Source organism: Pelodiscus sinensis, chromosome 24 (genome assembly GCF_052426305.1).
Source record: "Pelodiscus sinensis isolate ZL-2025 chromosome 24, ASM5242630v1, whole genome shotgun sequence".
NCBI lineage: Eukaryota > Metazoa > Chordata > Testudines > Trionychidae > Pelodiscus > Pelodiscus sinensis.
Genome location: NC_143075.1, coordinates 13,562,111 through 13,581,476, shown reverse-complemented (window position 1 = coordinate 13,581,476; position 19,366 = coordinate 13,562,111). Strand labels below are relative to the sequence as shown.

General features: G+C 41.5%; 1 protein-coding gene across 1 annotated transcript; it reads left to right on the top strand.

Moving 5' to 3' along the window:
• Position 1: 1 nt before the first annotated feature.
• On the top strand, positions 2-16,319 carry LZIC (leucine zipper and CTNNBIP1 domain containing). Its single transcript, XM_006127078.5, has 7 exons — positions 2-107; positions 3,216-3,344; positions 7,367-7,502; positions 8,902-9,000; positions 9,820-9,915; positions 14,491-14,572; positions 15,896-16,319. The coding sequence occupies exons 2-7, from the start codon at positions 3,244-3,246 to the stop codon at positions 15,952-15,954; spliced, it is 573 nt and encodes a 190-aa protein (XP_006127140.1). The 5' UTR covers positions 2-107; positions 3,216-3,243; the 3' UTR covers positions 15,955-16,319.
• Positions 16,320-19,366: the final 3,047 nt, after the last annotated feature.

Here is a 19,366-nt window from a genome sequence, read left to right as displayed (position 1 = left end):
GGAGCTGCCCCGCCTTTCCGGAAGTGGGTGTGGTTGGGTCGCCTTGCTGCCCCGGAGGCTAAGCGATGGGTATGGCGTGAGGGAGCCCGCTCCCCTTCCGTCCTGAGGTGAGGCTGGTCCGCGTCTCCGGGGGAAGGGTTGCGAGTGAGCAAGGGGCTGGGAACTCGTGGGGTTAGGCTGGCCCAGAGTATCCAGGGGCCCGGAGGGGCTGCTAGTTGGGCCTGAGGGCAGAGTGGGGGTGGGAGGGGTCAGCTGAGGAGGGTGAGGAAGGGGTTGGATGGCGGGCTGGGGGCGGGTTCGCTATGGGATGTGAGTAGGGTGCTGTTTGGGGAGTTGGATGCATAGGGGACCTGCGGGCAGGGATGTGGAGATGTCAGCTGAGGGCTATAAGGGGCTCTTTGAAGGGCCCGGGTGCATAAGAGACTGAGGGTTGTGAATAGGGCTATTTGTAGGCTCTAGGTGCATAGGAGTCCCTGAGGATTATAGGAAGCTGGGAATGGGTTTGCTAAGCAATGGTCCTCGCTTGTTTCTCCAAAACAGTAGGTAAGATGAGGGTGTTATCGTTGAACCTGAATAGTAATAGAGAGGTAGCTGTGTTAGTCTGATCTTGCTAAAACAAAAGGAAAAACTATGTAGCACTTTAAAGACTAACAAGATGTTTTAATAGGTGATGAGCTTTTGTGGTCCAGACCCACTTCCTCAGATCATATTCTGGAAGAGAATTGGCATGACCATGTATACCAAAGGAATACAATGAAAAAAGTGAACATATTATTAAACTGACAAATCAGATTTAGTACAGAAGGTGGGGTGAAGGGGAGGGAGGAAATAGCTATTTGAGTCAATGAATGGCTAATCAGGGGTGATAAGTGGGAAGCTATCTTTGTAATGCTTAAGGTCATTAGCATCTTTAAGGCCCATTCGTAAATTTAAGGATGAAAGAAAGTCCTGAAGTTTCCCTCTGTAATCTGGTGTTAAAGTCTCTTTGAAGTAAGATGCATGTAGTAAGGTCGCCTACTCTAGACTATGTCCAGGTAGGCTGAAATGAAAAGCAACAGAGTAAGAGACTGTTGCTTTGCCCTTGAGGAGGGATGGGTCTGCATGAGGGTTACAAATAAAACATTTGGGTGAACATTTGGGTTTTATGCAGATGTGGGAGATAGGGCAGCCCAAAAGGGTTGAGGGTGAGTGGTATGAATGGGGTTTGTGGAAGGAAGTAGATTAAGGTCTGTCTCTATTTTCGTATGCTGTTTGCTGCTTGCTGCTGTCACTACAGTTGTGGTTATTTGGTGGTATTTGCTATTTCTTTACCAATTAGTGAAAAGAGGAAGCTAGATAAAAATGTATTTGCTCACACCCATTTGGAGGGGGTTAGTTTTCTTCTTTTCTCTTCTTCCAGCTTTCCCTTCTCTCAAATCAATATACTTCCCCTTCTTACTCCACACCCATTGCTTTTTAGTTTTTAACTAGAAGATTTACCCAATGTTGCTTGGGTCCTTTACTCAATTTTATTTTTTCTTCATTTAAGTCATTGCTGTGGAGTGGGGTGGCGCTAGGCATGAGGGGTTCAGTATTCAGGTGGCCCAGGGAGAGAGGACTACCCCAACCCTCTCTCAGTGCAGCATCTTGGAGTCAGGTATGAAGCACTTGTCCATGGCAACTGCAGCTCCAGCAGGCATAGCTGAGGGCTGAGGGCTGAGTGCATGCCCCCTGGCTTGGGCAGGTCTAGGCTCGTCTGTCTCCTGCGCTCCCCAGCCAGAGTGAGGACTGCAGTAAACTGTACATTTTCCCTTTGCTCCCTAATGAAGGTTAGAGCCAGCAATGTTTCCTTATAAATCAGGGTCGGGGAGCTTCAGGTTGTTGCTACACTAAGGCTGTTGCTACACTTCAAAGGTGGAATCACCCTATTGACTAACCGAATAGTCGATACAAAATGCATCAACTAGTTGATTAGTCAATTTTTAACATCCTTATAACAAAACCCTTACTAGGGATGTTAGAGTGTACACTACTAACCATTTAACTGATAAGTGGATACTTATCGAATAACGGTGTCAGTTACACTCAGCCTCTTGGAGAGGCTGCTTTGCTGTGTCAGTCCTGCTAGGGATGCTTTGCTGCGGGCTTTGCAGTATAAAGTTAAGCTTTATACTGCAGAGCCTTCCGTGCATTAACCTCTGAGATTTTCAACGGTTGCCTGGTTACCCTACTCCACAATTTTTAACATCCTTCAACCTTTACTTTGCTTTAAATTATGATAAAAGAAAGCTGGATACTGAATTTGGTGGTCCTAGTTCTTACCCTTTTGGAGGAATTCTTGAACAGACAACCTCTCAAATATATGGTAGATAATTTCCTACCTGGGATATTTTTAGTTACTTAAGTATATCACAATGTGCTAGTAACCTCTATTCAAAGCAGACCTCTGTTTTTGTGCCGGTTTTTAATGATCCATAAGAACGGCTGCACTGGATCAGACCAAAGGTCCATCTAGCCCAGTATCCTGTCTTCCAAAAATGGCCAATTCCAGGTGCCCCAGGGGAGTGAACAGAACAGGTAATCATTAGTGATCACTCTCCTGTCATCCATTTCCAGCTTCTGACAAACCGGCTAGGGACACCATTCCTACCCATCCTGTCTAATAGCAATGATGGACCTAACCTCCATGAATTTAGCTAGCTCTTTTTTGATCCAGCTCACTCCTCTAAAAAGGTTGAGATAATTTAGAGTAGTGGGGGTTTGATTGGGAACACTGTAAGTTTTAAGGTTGATGGTTTCAGGAATGTTGTATGGAAGCCTCAGGCTTCCTAGGTTTTCTCTTGATAGAATACGTAAAGGATGCATTCTGTTCTATATTGGAAGGACTGAGAATTTTAGTAATTGCTTCTTGGTTTCAGTCATGTTTCCATTTTGGTGTGCTGTAGCTGTTGAAGTTTTTTAGTCTATTGACAATTTTAAGGGAAAAGTTTTCCTATTGAGCCTTTTTCTGCCCAGCCTATCCAATCTGACACTGCTAGGGTCTTGACATATTTTTATTTTGGGTGTTCTCAGGCAAGACTATGTAAGTCACAGGTAGTTCATGGGTTGTCTCTTTAAAACCTCTTATCTAGGGCACATTGATCTTTATTGTAGTGTACAGTCCCTGTTTGTCAGGACACCTTTTGAATTCATTTGATACATATCTTCATATCAATAACAAGTGTTCCATCTTATAGGTGTGTGCTTTCCATGTGAAGATTTAAAATGGCTTCAAGAGGAGCAATAGAGACCAGTAAACTAAAACAGAACTTGGAAGAACAGCTGGACAGATTAATGCAGCAGCTGCAAGACTTGGAGGAGTGTAGGTATGTAAAGGCAGTATCTCCCTCTCAAACGTAATGCTGTACCTTTCAGTATTCCTGTCACTGTTCTTCGAGGCTGTGTGTTTAAATCCGCTTAGAATGATTGGATTAAGTAGTGCAGGACAAATTCAGATTAACTTTTTCTACTCTTTTCATGTTTTAAGAATGGCCACTAGAGTCAGTGGTGATTGGTGCCTGTGGGGGTGAAGGGGGTTGTGCAGGAAAGGCCACCCAGAGGGGTAGGGAGGTGTGTGGCGGCACCCCATTTAGCAATTAAAATTTTGGCGGAAGCATAAGGGAGTTGTGCACCTCCTGAGTGCTACCACAAGTCATCTATGAGTTCAGGAAAACTTGTTGATATTTTTGTGGAGATTGGAAATTCTTATGCAGAGCGTGATAGAAATGTAGCCAGGCATTGATCCTTTGACGAAGTGTCTGAGACGTTTATAAACCTCAACAACCCACCCGGAGAAATAAAAAAGCAAATTGAAAGAGCCAGACGAATACCTAGAAACCATCTACTTCAAGACAGACCCAAGAAAACCAACAATAGAACACATCTTGTCATCACCTACAGCCCCCAACTTAAACCTGTCCAACACATTATCAATAAACTACAGCCTATCCTGGAACAGGATACCAAACTCCAAGAGGCTCTGGGAGACAGACCCATAGTCTCCTATAGACAACCGCCTAACCTCAAGATGATTCTTACCAACAACCACAGGACATACCACACTAATACCAACCCTGGTACCTTCCCTTGCCACAAACCCCGTTGCTAGCTTTGTCCACATATTCACTCTGCTGATTCCATTATTGGACCTAACCAAGTGAGTTATAAGATCAAGAATACATATTCCTGCGCATCCAGAAATATAATTTATTCTATCACGTGCTGAAAGTGTCCGTCTGCTTTGTACATTGGACAAACGTCTCAGACACTTCGCCAAAGGCTCAATGCCCACAAAACAGATATTAGACAGGATCACAAAGAAAAAACAGTTTCTTGCCATTTCAACCAGAAAGGACACTGTCTCAACGACTTAATTACCTGCATCCTGCTTCAGAAGCCTTTTAAATCTGCACTTGAAAGGGAATCCTCTGAACTGTCATTCATGCTAAAATTCGACACTCTACGCATGGGTCTCAACAAAGACCCAAGCTATCTTACCCATTACAAAGATAGCTTCCCCAATTATCACCTCTAATACCATTAGCTCACAGACATTTACCTTTCCCCACCTCTAATACCATTAGCTCACAGACATTTACCTTTCCCCTCCCCCCCTGCATTCCGCTTCTGTTCTGAAATTTGATATGTCCTTTTCATATGTGTTCGTTTTTTTAATTGTATCCTTTGGTATATATGGTTGTGACTATTTTCTTCCACTATTTGATCTGAGGAAGTGGGTCTGGCCCATGAAAGCTCATCATCTAATAAACCATCTTGTTAGTCTTTAAAGTGCTACATAGTCCTGTATTTTGTTTATGCAGAGTGTGACTTTGTACTATTTTAGTGAACAATGGAATCACTGCCTGTTCATAGAATTAAAAATCCATTGTTTGCTATCTTTTACAAAAATGCTGATCTTGATATTTGTCCCTATTTTTCATTATAATTTTGCTTTGTATGTTGCTCTGAAAACACAAATAGATCAAGCAATGTCCTTGAATATTAACTTTTAAGGCTGTGTTTTTCAAACTGTAGGTTCCGACCCCCCCCCCCCCCCCAGAAGGTGGTGAGCAACTTAAGAGGGGGGTTGCGGTATCACAAAGTTTGAGAACCCCTGTCTTAAGGGATTAATAAAAAACAGACATCAAGAACAGGAACATTCAAAAATGTGTAGGAGAGCACTGAATCCTCCCTGGACACTCAGTAAGAGACCTGAAAGTTGCCATACTTGATGATAAAAAACCTTCAAAAATAAACTTCATCATGAAACTGCAGAGCTGAAATTCATATGCAAACTTGACACTATCATACTGAGTCTAAAGAGAGACTTGGAATGTCTAGCTCACTAAAAAAAGTAATTTTCCCCCTTTTGGTTTTCACATCTACTTGTCAACAGTTGGGAATGAGGCTGGACCATATCTACCCTGATTTAATTGGCCCTGTTAACTCTTGTTCTCAGCATGGTAATGTAACAGTATGTATATATTAAGAATGTGAAGGACTAGTCAACTATCTGATACGCGAATGCTTACCAGATAGTCCAGTCGACTAGTTGCTTCCCTGCCTATCAGATACAGGCAGCTAGGGGAAGTGGGAGGAGGCGGAGAAGGGGTAATTCAAAGTGGCAGTGCCTCACTGGGCCTGCGATATGGGCTCCATGTGGCACTGCCACTTTGAAACATCATGACGGCATTTCAAAGGGGCAGCACCTCACAGCTGATCCCAGGCTTCCAGCGGCACTGCCACTTTGAAACGCTGCCACAGCGTTTCAAAGCAGCAGTGCCACATGAAGCTCAGGGTCAGCTGGGGACTCCCTAGCAGATCCTGGGCCCTGTGCAGCATTTCCGCATGGACTCTGAGTACACTGCTGACCCCAACCCACATGCAGGTGTTTCTGCTTTGAAATGAACAAGAGTACCTGCTGGGGACTCTTGTACATTTCAAAGCTGGCATGCCGCAGCTGGGGGCCAGTGGGAAGTCATGCTGGATCCGGGCTGCAGGAGGAGAGTTCCAACTTGGAAATTCACAAGCCACTGGGGCTCTTGTACATTTCAAAGGAGGAATGCGGAAGTGCCTATCGAGTAGTCGATGGAAATTCCATCGACTACTCGACTAGTAAATTAATCAGTATTTAACATCTTTAGTATATATCTCTGTCAAACTGAAGTTTCCACATCGTGCATCTGACTAAGTGAGTTCCAGTCCATGAAAACTTATGCCCAGATAATATTGTTAGATTTCAAGGTGCCACAGGACTCCTTGTTTTTGATAAAACAGAGTTGAAAAACACTTCTAGCCCATTTCCATGCCACTGCAGAAATGTTTTCACAAAGAATTTTCTGATGTCTTTGTCCAACTTAGTTTTAAAAGTTTCTGGCAATAGGATTTTGCCACTTTTCCTTCAGGAACCAATGCATAGCTAATACGGCTCCCTGTTAGAAGGTTTCTTCTGTTTAAATTTTCCTTTTCTTAATTTCATCTCATTGCTCTTAATGTAGTCTCCAACCTTTGTATATAATTGGGCAAATGTTGGGGATAGAAATACAACTGTTTTGGGAAAGAGAAACTATAAATTATGTCTTTCTATCATCTAGAATTCCCAGCTGAGATTGTGGCTTATTGTGTTAGGCATTGCACATGCACATAGTAAGAGAGTCCCTTCTCCAAACTGCTTTTAATTTAAATGGACAAATGATGGGAAAAAGGAACAATTATTATAAATAAACTATAATTGTAAACAAACTGGTTCTTTGAGGAAGCCATTTCATGTTCATTGATTAAATAAACCTCTAGTGTGATTGAGCTTCAGGTATGTTTTAGAAAAGTAGTTCCCACTGGAAGAGTGTAAAGGTTCCTTCGTGGTACTGAGGTTCAAAGGCTCAGCTCTTTCCTTACCATGACTAGATGTGGTTGTGGGGACTTTTATTCCACATACAGGTATTATTTTACTTTTAATTTTACTCTGTATTATCTCATTTAGAACAGTGTTAAAGTTAAAACATTTTTCTTGTGGTAAGTGAAGAAATCGTAGTTTTTCAAATGTTGAAACTCCTTTGTGATCAAAAGGCTAGAACGTTGTAGGGCCGCCCTTGAGAGAGTGAAATGTTGGACAATCATTCTCCTATTTCTTTCTCTTCTGGTAGCAAATGTTTCATCAACTACACTGAGTACTAATGGATGATAGCAATAGTTTTTATTCTTAAACTACCTAATGGACTAGAAGCTAGACAAAAATCCTGGTACAAGTTAGTGTAAGTACTGCCTGTGCTTCAGTGATATTTTATTAATAGATAAATGTCTTTCTGAGTTTAATCCTTTGAGTTATTGTGGTTTGTTGAATCTCCTTTAGAGAGGAACTGGATGCAGATGAGTATGAAGAAACCAAAAAAGAAACTCTAGAACAGTTAAGTGAGTTCAATGACTCACTAAAGAAGATCATGTCTGGAAATATGACTTTGATAGATGAACTCAGTGGGATGCAGCTGGTAAGGATGATTCATACTTGGAAGTCTACTCTGTGGTAGGCACTAAAGATAGCATATGTCATACCTATAGTTTGATTCACTCACTTGAACCCCAATCCAGCCACCTCATCACCTAGCGCCTCTCCAGACCCCCCACTCCTTCAGTCACCTGTTCCTGCTTAGCTCCCTCACAACCCCAATATAGACCCCCTATTCCCTAGCTCCTTTCCATCCTCCTCACCTTCCAGCTCCTGTCAAGCTCCACCATAGCCCCAACCCAGCTCTTCTGTCCCAGCTTCTTCCTAGCTTTACTGATTTAAATGTCGTTTGAGGGTGAGGGGGAGAAAATAACTTCACATTGAAATGCTAAGTTAATTATGCAGATAACATCAGCGTTACAGAAAAAGAAGAGACACTTCTACTATGACTCCTAATTCCTAATAGATTAAATAATAAAGCAAAACAGCCCAAAAGTGAAGGATAAATGTTTACAACGGGTAGTGATTTTTTTCCCACATCCCCAGTGCATGGTTTGGAAACGCAGGGATCTGAACGAGCTGAAAAACATTTCTGAAAAAGGTGTTTTTAAGTGGAAATTTTTTCTTTTATTCGCTTCCTGCCATGATCATTATAGCAGCAGGTCAAGAGCCCCTTCACCCTGGTTTCTTCTGCTTGACACCCACTTTCTGTCTTAATTCTGTAGAAGGTGTAAATACCTAGCAAACCTGACGACAGTTTGGCTAAGGTGCAAGCTACAGGCTATCTTACCACCATCTTAGCAGCCTAGACCCCTCTAATCTTTAACAGACTGGTAGTTCTGTCTCCACTAGCCCCAGAGCCATACTCCCCTTAAGGCCCCACTGCCCTGATGTGCTCTGTTGTGTAGCACTTCCTCTTCCCCTTTGTCCGTTAATGGCACCCAGTGCTCTGCTCCCCCAGTTCTTCCAGTCCCTATTGCCTTGGCCTGTACTGCTGTTCTTCCAGCCCCCTTATATATTGCCTCAGTCTTGCTGCCCTCACTATCCCCCTGTCTACCACTGTATTTGCTCATGTCAGCACCTCTCACGCTCCACTCTTGATTGCCCTCACCTGCTTGTTTCCAGGCATAGGTGCTCTGGTCTGTCAACATAAACCACTCCCAATAAGTATGTTATCAGGAAAAGCTTTCCTGCAAATAGAGTGCTGTGCGTTCGACCACTTACTCTGGTGAAAAGTATGTTGCTCAGCAGAGTGTGTTTTTCACACCCCTGAGTGACGTACATTTTGCCAACATAAGCGATGATGTAGGCGTGACCAGAGTGTGTCTTACCAACTGAGGCAGAGGGTACTGTTCAGCATTTGTAAATCTGGTGTACTGTGACCATATTTCATGCTTGCTGTTAGGTGTGCTCATTCTTTTAGCATGTTGCTTTTCTTCCAGGCCATACAAGCAGCCATCAGCCAGGCTTTTAAAACTCCAGAAGTCATTAGAATGTTTGCAAAAAAACAGCCAGGACAGTTACGGACAAGATTGGCAGAGGTAAATATTTCTGTGGATAGAATCTAATTCTAATAGATGTATTTCATCTGGTCTGATGTTTGTCCTTCCAATCTCTACAAATTAAAGGTCAGTGTAAATTTCATGGCAGAGGGATCCTCTGATGCTTTTCACAATCTGTTAAGCCCTTGAGGGCGGGGGGCTGGACTTGATGACCTCTCGAGGTCCCTTCCAGTCCTATGATTCTATGAAATAGCTATCTCATTGTTAGACACCCCCATCCCCTCCATGGCATCTGAAAATGTCACTTGTTTTCCCTCCTTTTTTGCTCACTTTCCTAATATAGTGAAAACAAAATCTGGTAACCAATAGTAAGGTGAGCACCAGAAATACTTCCATGATTACCAATATATATTCAGAAGAAGAGACATCCTAAAACTCATATTGAGGGACTGGATGATGCACCAGCTTTGCATCTCCAGAGATTTGGGTTCAAGTTCTGAATAGAACACAGGAGAAATGAAGTGTTGTGCCTTATCCTAGTGGATGCTGGTCCTCATAATATTATCACACAACTCGACATAAATAGCAGCCTCTGTTCAGAAGGGGTCTAAGATTTGAACAGCCCAGCATGCTGAAGTTAGGATAAAAAGCCAGTAGCGGAGTTGTATGGAAGTTCTTTCACAGCTTTTCACTACAGCACACCTCTGTTAGGCCCTCATTTTCACAATTGTCTTATTCATTCACAGAGGTTTTTTCAAAGGGATCTAAGCGTGGGCTCTTAGGGTGCTCAGCTTATTAATTTTCTACTAGCTTCGTGTGAGTTTTTTCACATTTGAAAAGAAGTTTGTTCTTGTTCAGATGGACCGAGATCTGATGGTTGGGAAACTGGGACGGGACCTATACACGCAGCAGAAGGGGGAAATCCTAACTGCCCTCAGGAAGCTTGGAGAGAAGGTAATAGTATGAGCACTGATATCTGTCATGCATTGAGCTATGATTACGATGGTCCCTTCTTATCTTAAATCTGGGGGAAGGGAATTGAATTGCTAAACACTTGTATTTTGTTTTTGTGTGCATGAAATTATATACAGTAATTCCTCACTTAACACATGCCCGCTTAACACGTTTTCGCAATAGCCCGATTTTTTTTTTTTTGGGAACATTTTTCAAACAACACAACTCCGTCCCCACAATAACATGATTTCCCCTAGGGCTGGCCGGTAGCCAGCAGCTGCGCGAGGCTTCCCCTGCCTCCCTGTAAAGTGGCGGAGGTTTGTCACTCACAGCGCTGTTCCCTGGTGACCTCCTCTGGCCGGAAGCAAGGCATCTGGCCAAAGGAGGTCACCGGGGAACTGCATGGCGAGCGGCAAACCTCCATCACTTTGTAAGGAGGCAGAGGAAGCCCCACGCAGCTGTCGGTGACTGGCCAGCTGGGGAAACCCAGCCACCGGCTACAAGTCTCCTCCCCTGTTCTTCCCTTCCATTCTCCAGAGCCAAACACCTCCCCTCCCTGCTGTAACTCTGTTCCCTTTCTCCCCCAACCTTATGTCCCAGTTCCAGCTGCTAACAAGTGCATGCTGGAGCTGCGAGTGCACATGCACTTGAAACGCAACCCCCACCTTTTCCATTATTTTCAATGGGAAAATTGACCCCGCATAACACGTTTTCACTTAGCACTATCATTTTCTGAAATGTATCTACCGTGTTAAATAAGGAATTACATAATATAATTGCATTTATAGTAATAGAAAATCAGGCCTCTAGTCAGAAGCATCTCCTATGACTTTCATTTACACTACGAGCTAGGGGATGTTGATTCCCTGCTTCTTTATATACTTATTAGCAAGAGCATAAATAGCAGTGTAGCTGCAGTAGCACAGCCAGTGGCAGTAGAAATACAGTGAGCTGTGCCAAATGCATACCTTTCTGAAATGCAGCTGTGCGTCCACTGCCTGTTCCACCATGGCTACACTGTTCATACTAGTGCTAGCTTGATGAGAGCAGGAGTGTCAGACTCTTAGCTCATAGTTTAGATATAACCTGAATTTCAGTGCTACCCAGCTTCCCTAAAGAGCATGGCATAGAGAGCATTAAGCATTTGTATAGACCCTTTCATGAATGGTTGATCCCTACCTTAAAGTGGGATTATCATCTGGGTTCATAACACATAACTGGCATCATTTGGAACCTGCTTAAACCAATCTGCAATACTATTCTCTCTAACTACTCAACCATGGAAAGAAAATATCAAAGGCTTCCAATACACCTCAACCCTGAAAGGTGGGTATTATCCCTTCTATGCAGGTGAGTAAGCTCAATTAGGGACATTAGGTGATATGCTGCATGTATAGAACTACTAGGAATAAAACCCAGAAGCCCTGACTCTTAATTCCTGTCTCTAACCACTAGAGGGATAATTGGAGCAGTTATATTTGCCTATTGACAGTCTGTGAAAGAAATGGTCCCCCATGTATGTCAGCTTTAAAAAGGAAGCCATTTCCATTGAGAAGGATGTCTGAGCTTGTGATGTCAGGTTCACATTTGCTTTCCAATATCTTGGTATGAGTGTTGCTGCTGAGTTACTTGAATAGTGTCCCATTAGTAGTTTTATTTTGATAGTGCCTACGGTTTGGATATTTCATGTGAAAGATATGACTTGTGTGCGTTATGGTGTGAGAAAAGCTGCACAATCCTTTGTCAGCTGTTTTTATGTGTACATCTACCATACTGCCTACCCATATTTATACGAATAGATTCTAAGAAAACATAGTCAGCTGTCATTTACTATCTTAGACATTCCCAGTAGACATATGCAGTAGAACATTGTTCCAGTTACATACTAAATTCAGGTAGGGAGATTATCAGGCTATGTCTAGACTACGTTTTTTTTCTGAAAGCAGATATGCAAATTTGGCACTAATTTGCATATCTTCTTCCGATTGCTTTTTCGAAAATGAAAGTAGTCTGGATGCAGGTTTTTTTGGGGGAAGAAAAAAACCTTATAAAAAAAAAAACACTCTTCCCAAAAAAGGTGGTTTACGCAGTTTTTTGAGAGAGGATTTTTTTTTCCAGAAAAAAAACACGTCTTTCACTTTTAGCACCAAATTTGCATATCTTCTTTAAAAAAAAATACATAGTCTACGAAGCCAAAGTGTGCTGAACATATGGCTAATTTTCACAAGTGCTAGCCATATATTGCAGTACCATATTTTGTGTGGTTCAGATCATGCTGAGTTGGCTCCAAGAGGCTAATTAGTTATACTATTGAATTAAGTTATGTTGTAAACTGGTTTTGAAGGAGAAACACACTACTTAAACTGGGATTTGGGTGGTTGAGGAAGAATGAAGGAGGGCATGATTTTCAAATACAGTAAACTTCCGATAATCCGGCACCTTTAGTACCCAGGGGGTGCTGGATTATCAGATATGCTGGACTATCGGAAGAGGGGGCTATGAGGGGTCTGGGGTGGAGTGGGGGGGGATGCGCCCCTCGGCGCTGCGGGATCAACCCGGCAGCACTCCAGCTGCTCTGCCCCAGACTTCCCCAAGTCAGTCGCTGCTGAAACTGACCAGCGGCTGACTCCTGGAAGCCTGGGGCAGAGCTTGCTGAAGCTGAGGGGTAGCACTAGGGGACCAACCCGGCAGCACCCCAGCTGCTCTGCCCCAGGCAACCCCAAGTCAGCCGGTGCTGAAACTGACCAGCGGCTGACTCCAGGAAGCCTGGGGCAGAGCAGCTCCAATTGTCCGGCTGCCCGGAGCACTTCCGGGTTCCAGATGGTGCCGGACCATCAGGGATGCAGGACCACTGGAGTTTTACTGTACTATCATTTTTAAAAGCATGTATTTGCAATGTAAGTATATCCATTCACTCTGTTAATGTAGGATGTTGTGTAGAAATGTAGGATGTTGTGTAGAAATGTATTTCAGTACATCTTGAAGAGTACAGCACTTTCTATGAGAGGTTGTGAAGCATAACATATTGAATAGGAAGACAAGGGCCTGGAACTCTTGGGTTCTAATCCCAACTGATACTATGTATTTTGAGCATGATGTTTCACCTGTTGTTTGTTTGCAAAATTTAGATTAATTTACCTCACAGAGTTGTGAGGATTCATTTGATGACTGTACAGTATTTTGCAGTGTTAAAATGCTGTGTAAGAGATAAAGATCATGCAGATCTGTTCCATTAAAACAGTCCTCTAAATTATTTGCATTGAAACAGGTTGCTAAATGTGTAGTCATTCACCAGACCTAAATATGTAATTATTTATAATTTTTCACTGGTTTTCCAGTTATTTTATAATGTTGACCTGTCTTATCTGACAGCTATAGTATATCTTACATTTTAAAGAATTAAAGCTCGGAGAGCAGTCTGTAACGTTTAAAGGGACTCATGCTCTCTATAATTCTAATGTGTATTCAGTTATTTACTTCTCCTAAGTAATTATTTTACAAGTGTCCAATTTTTGCCATTGGCACAGTGCAGTAAACTAGCCATGTCAGTATGAAAGCAATACCGGTTTTGTCTTTTGAAAGCTTCCCTCCCCCACTCCCTGCCCCAATAGAATATTTCCAGACTAGCATAGTTATAAGAGCTCATTTTCTAGGTGAACGCTTCCACTCCATAGGTAGCCAGGCCCAGGGGGTGCTTCAGAGACTGGACACCCAAATCCTATATAGTTCTTCTCTTCCAGGATAATTGGGTCCTTGAAGACAGTGAGTGTGAGGTGACAAAACAGGGAGGATACTCAGGGCTCCTAAAGGAATGCAGCAGACATCACCCTCAGGAATTTGCTATATTTTTGACACCAAGAGCTTGGAAGGCTTGTATCAGACACACCAGTTTCTGTCATGCTTTAATAATCAGAATACAGTCTTGGTGGGTTGCTAAATAGTAAGTTTATCTTACCTCTGAATTTCCTAGCTTTTCCAACTTTGTGATACTAGTTTATTACTGTATATATTTAAATGGCACTTGTCACAAAGTACTGGAGTGTCATCCAGTAAAAACTAAAATATATGTGCACATGATCAGATGGTTCATAGAGTTAACAGTCTGTTTCATTATAATTTTAAGCCACTGCCTTTGTTGTTCTGTGACCGGTGTGAAATAAGTTTGGACTGATGTTCATTTCCTTATGGCTAAATGTCCAAATCGCAAACACACCATTGTGGCTGGCATCCTTGTTGATAGCCTCAGTATAAAGATGAAGGATGACCTCCTCTCTTAAAAGCAGTCTCTGCAGTTTGGCATTGAGATTCATTGATACAATTGGCTGAAGCTTGTGCCCTCCCTTTCTTCTGATTGACAGTCTTAGACAGAATTTTTGTCTCCATTTGACACTTTTCACCAGCACCTAATTTACATTCATACCAGTCAGATAATGCCATTGCTTTAAAAGCATGTCAGATTCACAGGTCCTACAGATTGAAATATTTCATATATACACAAATACATATCCTTATACAGTGAACAAAAATCAGTTAAGGTGTCCAGTTCATATGTGTGGGTTTTTTGTTTTTGTTTAGCTGACTCCAGATGATGAGACCTTCCTGTCAGCAAATGCAGGTGCAGCTCTTAGCCAGTTTGAGAGAGTTTCTAGTGACCTAGGTAAGTTTCTTCATATGCCTAATGTCAAAGCTTCTCAGCCTCCCTGTGCACTAGTGGAAAGAAATTTCTATATGAATCCTGATCTAAAAGGGAAAATCTGAACAAAAAAATCCATGCTACTTAAAAATATGTCTTTGTATAGTGCTGGTAAAATTCAGATATACTGCTATGTGGAAAAATAAGCACTCTGTGGAAGAAAACTAATGTGAACTAAACCATTAAGTGTCCTACATAATGGGGAGGCTTTGAGAACTGTGTCTAGTAAATAGAAACTACATTTTTAGAATTGAACATGATTTTTGCTTTAACTCCTTGTCTTCTTCCAGCACCTCTGGGTGGGGGGAAGATTTTCGCATCTTGGCCATGGGAGCTCAGCAATTTCTTGCCATATCAACCAATGGTATTATAGTGAAACGCATCTTCTCCAACCACTCATAACCAGACTCCCCTGCCAAAGTGGCAAGATGGAATGTGCTTTCAGTATGCAACTAATTACACACATCAATACATTCCAGATTCAATGGGGTCAGATTTTGTTTGGTTGCTTCTCAAATCATAGAGAAAGCAGCGCTTATTGTAAGCCTCTGTTCTGACTACTCCTTTGCGACATGCATGCTTCCAGTGAAGCAGGAGTAATCATTGAGGGATAGGCATGTGAAGGACCAGGCTAGTGTGTGAACTTGCTGAACCCGAGGCCTTACTCTGGAATGCATCTTTTCATGGCTCTAGCTTAAAGGTCCTGGGAAGTTTGGCTCTCTGGAGCCCTGCAAATCTGTAGTTATCCACTTTATATGTGTTGGTATCCACAACTGCAGATGTGGATACAGATATCTGTGGCTCACTTTTGCCGATATGAATGCAGATACAAATTTTGTATTCAGAAACCTGCAAATTTGTGGATATCCCCTTTATATCCATGGGTATCTGCATCTGCCAATGTCAGTGTGAATATCTGTGGCTCATTTTTGTGGTGACAGTTGCGGATGTAGATACAAATTTTGTATCCATGCAGGGCTCTATGAATCTCGTTAGGTTTAGAAAAGGTTAGACTTGGGTGGATGCCATTAGCCTTATAGCTCCTTTTCTGACCGCAGCTTTTCAGACATGCATGTAATATAGCTGAAGCCAAAATTTGGCCCCATTTAAAAAAAAGTTATACCTGAAATGTTTTTGCTTTCAGATTATAGGCTGGTCTTCTTTCCCCAATGTTTTCTTTGATTTAGGGTATCAAAAATGAACCCCTCCAAAACACAGTCACTGTTAATAACTTACTGTTTCTCTAAACTGGGATGACAGGTTTTTAATTCTGTTTTCCTTCCATAGGCTCTGGAGACAAAGTCTTTGCTCTGGCCAGTTTTGAAGTAGAAAAATCAAAGCAATGAAGATTTGTGTGGGGCTAGATCTTCTCCTGTGGTTATCAACATTGGACTTCTATCATTGTATATTGTAGCTGGGTTTTTTGCTCATGAGATTTTTTGTGTAAAGTGTTGTTGGGGTGGATGGAAGGGGACTTCAGTCTTAGTCACAAGACATCATAAAGTGAACAGTTTTCAAGTGCACTTTGGGACCTCAGTGTCTCTATCCTATAGCAGTGTATGCTGTGAGGCTAAACACTAAGTGGTACTGTACTTCAAAAACCATAAAATCAAACTGATTATGATTGTCTTCTTTGAAAGGAATCAACTATTTTCCACTTTTCTGAACATTTATTTCTCTAACTATTAAAATGTCATCTTTTTCAGTGTGATGGCAGTGAGTACATCTTTTCAGAAATACATTGAGTCCCAGCAAATGAGTCAGTTTTCCAGGTTCTTCCATAGCTTGCTTGGAAAATACAGTCTTGTCTGGAGTTAGTCCCTGTTGAATAGCTTAAGCATAAAAACACATTGCAAATTTGTTAAAAAAGACTGTTTGTAGAAAGACAGGATTTCTGACAAACTGTTCCCAAAAAAAACAAAATGAGACTACACAAACCAACAGTCACTGCCTGCATGTTTGCTCTGGATATGAATGAATGCCATTGTATCTCTGAGTGTTGATTGGCAAACAATGGAAGCCCTGTTGGGAGTCTTCTGGAGTAATTTAACCTCCTGTATTGAAAAGACAGGGAAGCACTGGGAAATGGCAGTGAGAGGCCCGCTCTGTGACCTCTTGCTGTTGCACAGGATGTATTGACTACAAGCTACCATTATTTCCCCAGATTTCTGGGGCAGCATGAAATAGGTTATAAGTAGCATCCCATCATAATCCTGATCTATGCTATAACTGAATCAGAAGCCTCAGTTGCAATGCTGCTGTCTTGTGACCTGCTTACCGCATCATTGAAAGCTATTGTGTAAATGAAGACTGTATGGCCAGGATTAGGTTAGAATCCTGGACCAATTCAGAGTTCAGGTGGAGCTAAACTTCATACTGTCCAGGGTATTTTAACTTGGTTCTGGAAGACAATTCAGTCCTGTGCTCACTACAGCTTTTTACTGTGTGGTAATCAGACCTCTAACTCAGTTGGTATAATAGTAAATAGGGCTTACAGTGTTTGCTTATGTTGAGGGTAGTGGTTGCTTCTCAGTCCAAATGGAAGAGCTGTGCTTGGTGATATAGATGTGTGTTTCCATTCATTACTCTTGTAACTGTAAAATTTCTGTGCACACTTGTTCTGTACATTTAACAGGGGGGATCATTCAAACATTTACAATACAGGCAGTATTACTTTCTACCTCCATATCTGTAAATACTTCATGCTGATTCAGCAGGAAGTCCCTTTTTTCACAGGGATGTGTGCCAGTCTTCCTCTGTTTACATGAAACTAGGAGCTGTAGATATTTCTCTACCAGCCCTTCATGCTATCTTCCTTCTCCTTTTAGTGTTGCTTATATCAGAACCTTTTCTCAAGCCATAAGAACTTTTCTCAGAAGCATATTTTACTTCTCTGTATCAGCTAGGAATTCTTTTCCTTTCTACAGAAGAAAATAAGGTTGCCCAACTCTTTATCGTCTGTCCTGCACCTGGGTTAACAAAATCCTAAATTTTCTTATTCCAGCACATCGGGATGGGATTGTGTTTCCACTGATAGAATTTTAATACTTCTAGCTCATACAGGAGAATTAATTTCACTTTAATCCTGCACAATTTAGATTCAGACATTTGATGAAGATTTTATTTTTCCCTTTTGATTAGATCTTTCAGATAAGAACTATCTCTTCCCTTTTTTTAAGCTTTAAATATGGAGAAAGTATATGAAATATTAATGGCAAATGGAACAGCTGGCTGAGAGTAGAGTGACATACTATTATTATACAGCACCCCACAGAGAAAGCATGACTGTGGAAATCTGATGTGTTCATGAGTCACAGCCACAGTAAGTCTCCAGTCTAACAAGCTTCTGATAGAGACAGAAATATGGTAAGAGAAGAAATCTACCCTTTTACTTAGAAATTCCATGAATACTGAAATTATTTTTGTGATAATTTTTTCATTAAATAAACTAAAGCTATTTACAAAATGAAATGTTTAAATGCAGGGTTCTGTTAACACAGTAGCAGGTTGTTTTATAATGAAAGAAAGAATATCAAAAATTTCAGCTGTAGATTTAAGGAAGTGAATGTTTCTCCAAAAGGTTTAAGCACCAGATATTTGGGTGTGTCTAGACTACATGGCTCCGTCGACGGAGCCATGTAGATAAGGCAGGATGACAAAGGGAAATGAAGCTGCGATTTAAATACTCACCGCTTCATTTAAATCAAAATGGCCACTGCGCTGTGCCGATCAGCTGTTTGTCGGCACAGCGTGGCAGTCTAGACAGGGATCTGCCGACTCCAGAACCCTTTGTTGTCAGATCCTTTATGCCTCGTGAAACGAGGATACCTGCTCCGTCGACAGAGGCATGTAGTCTAGATGTACCCTTTGTTACTGTAGAAGTAGTTCCTTCTGTGTGTTCAGAGTTGTTGCTGTATGACTGAGCAACTTTCTAAGAGACTAACCATCTTTAATTTTGGTTAGTTACTGTAACCTTATGGGAAACTTTGATAACTTGTAAGTTTTTTCTGTAGATTATCTCCTTGATGGTTACCTAAAAGATAAGATTTCTGTCGGCAACCAATTGTGCTGTCAGAGAGCGGTGATATTAAATGGGAAAAGATCAGACAGAATTTGAAGAAAAATAGATCCTGTTTTCACGTAAATACCCTTAAGTATAAAAATGGAGAGAGGAAATACTGAAAGTTTTAAAATATGTTTCTAAACTAATATCAGATGCTTTCAATCCAGAGTGAGTGATTATGGAACTTGAGGATATATTGGATTCATGTATAAACAGGTGGTATTCTGTTGACATTAGTAGAATTGTGCCTGCTTCAGGCAGCACTGAATGTGAACCCACAGTTTTCAGGACATCCTTCTCTGATAAATTCTGTGGAACATTGGCGTTTTACTTTTAAAAGGGGATAATATTTTAGTAGTTACTACCAGACTATGGGGTTGGTAGAAATTCACAAGTCATTAAATTGAAAAAAATTATTTTTGTCATCTAAATTTACATAAGTGATCCACTGCAATACTGAAAACCCAAATACTATACACTACATCAATTTAATGAAGCGAGGCAGTGACACGGATTATAAATCCTAAAACTGGACTAGTTTAGTTTGTTTGGGTAGTTTATGAAGTGTAATAAATCCTAAACAAACATGAAGGATGAAACTGTAAATGAGCCTATGTAATTCCTTTAGTTGTAAACTAAGGTTGTAATAAATAACCAGAAAGGGATTAAAAAACTTAAAATTATTTTGATGGACA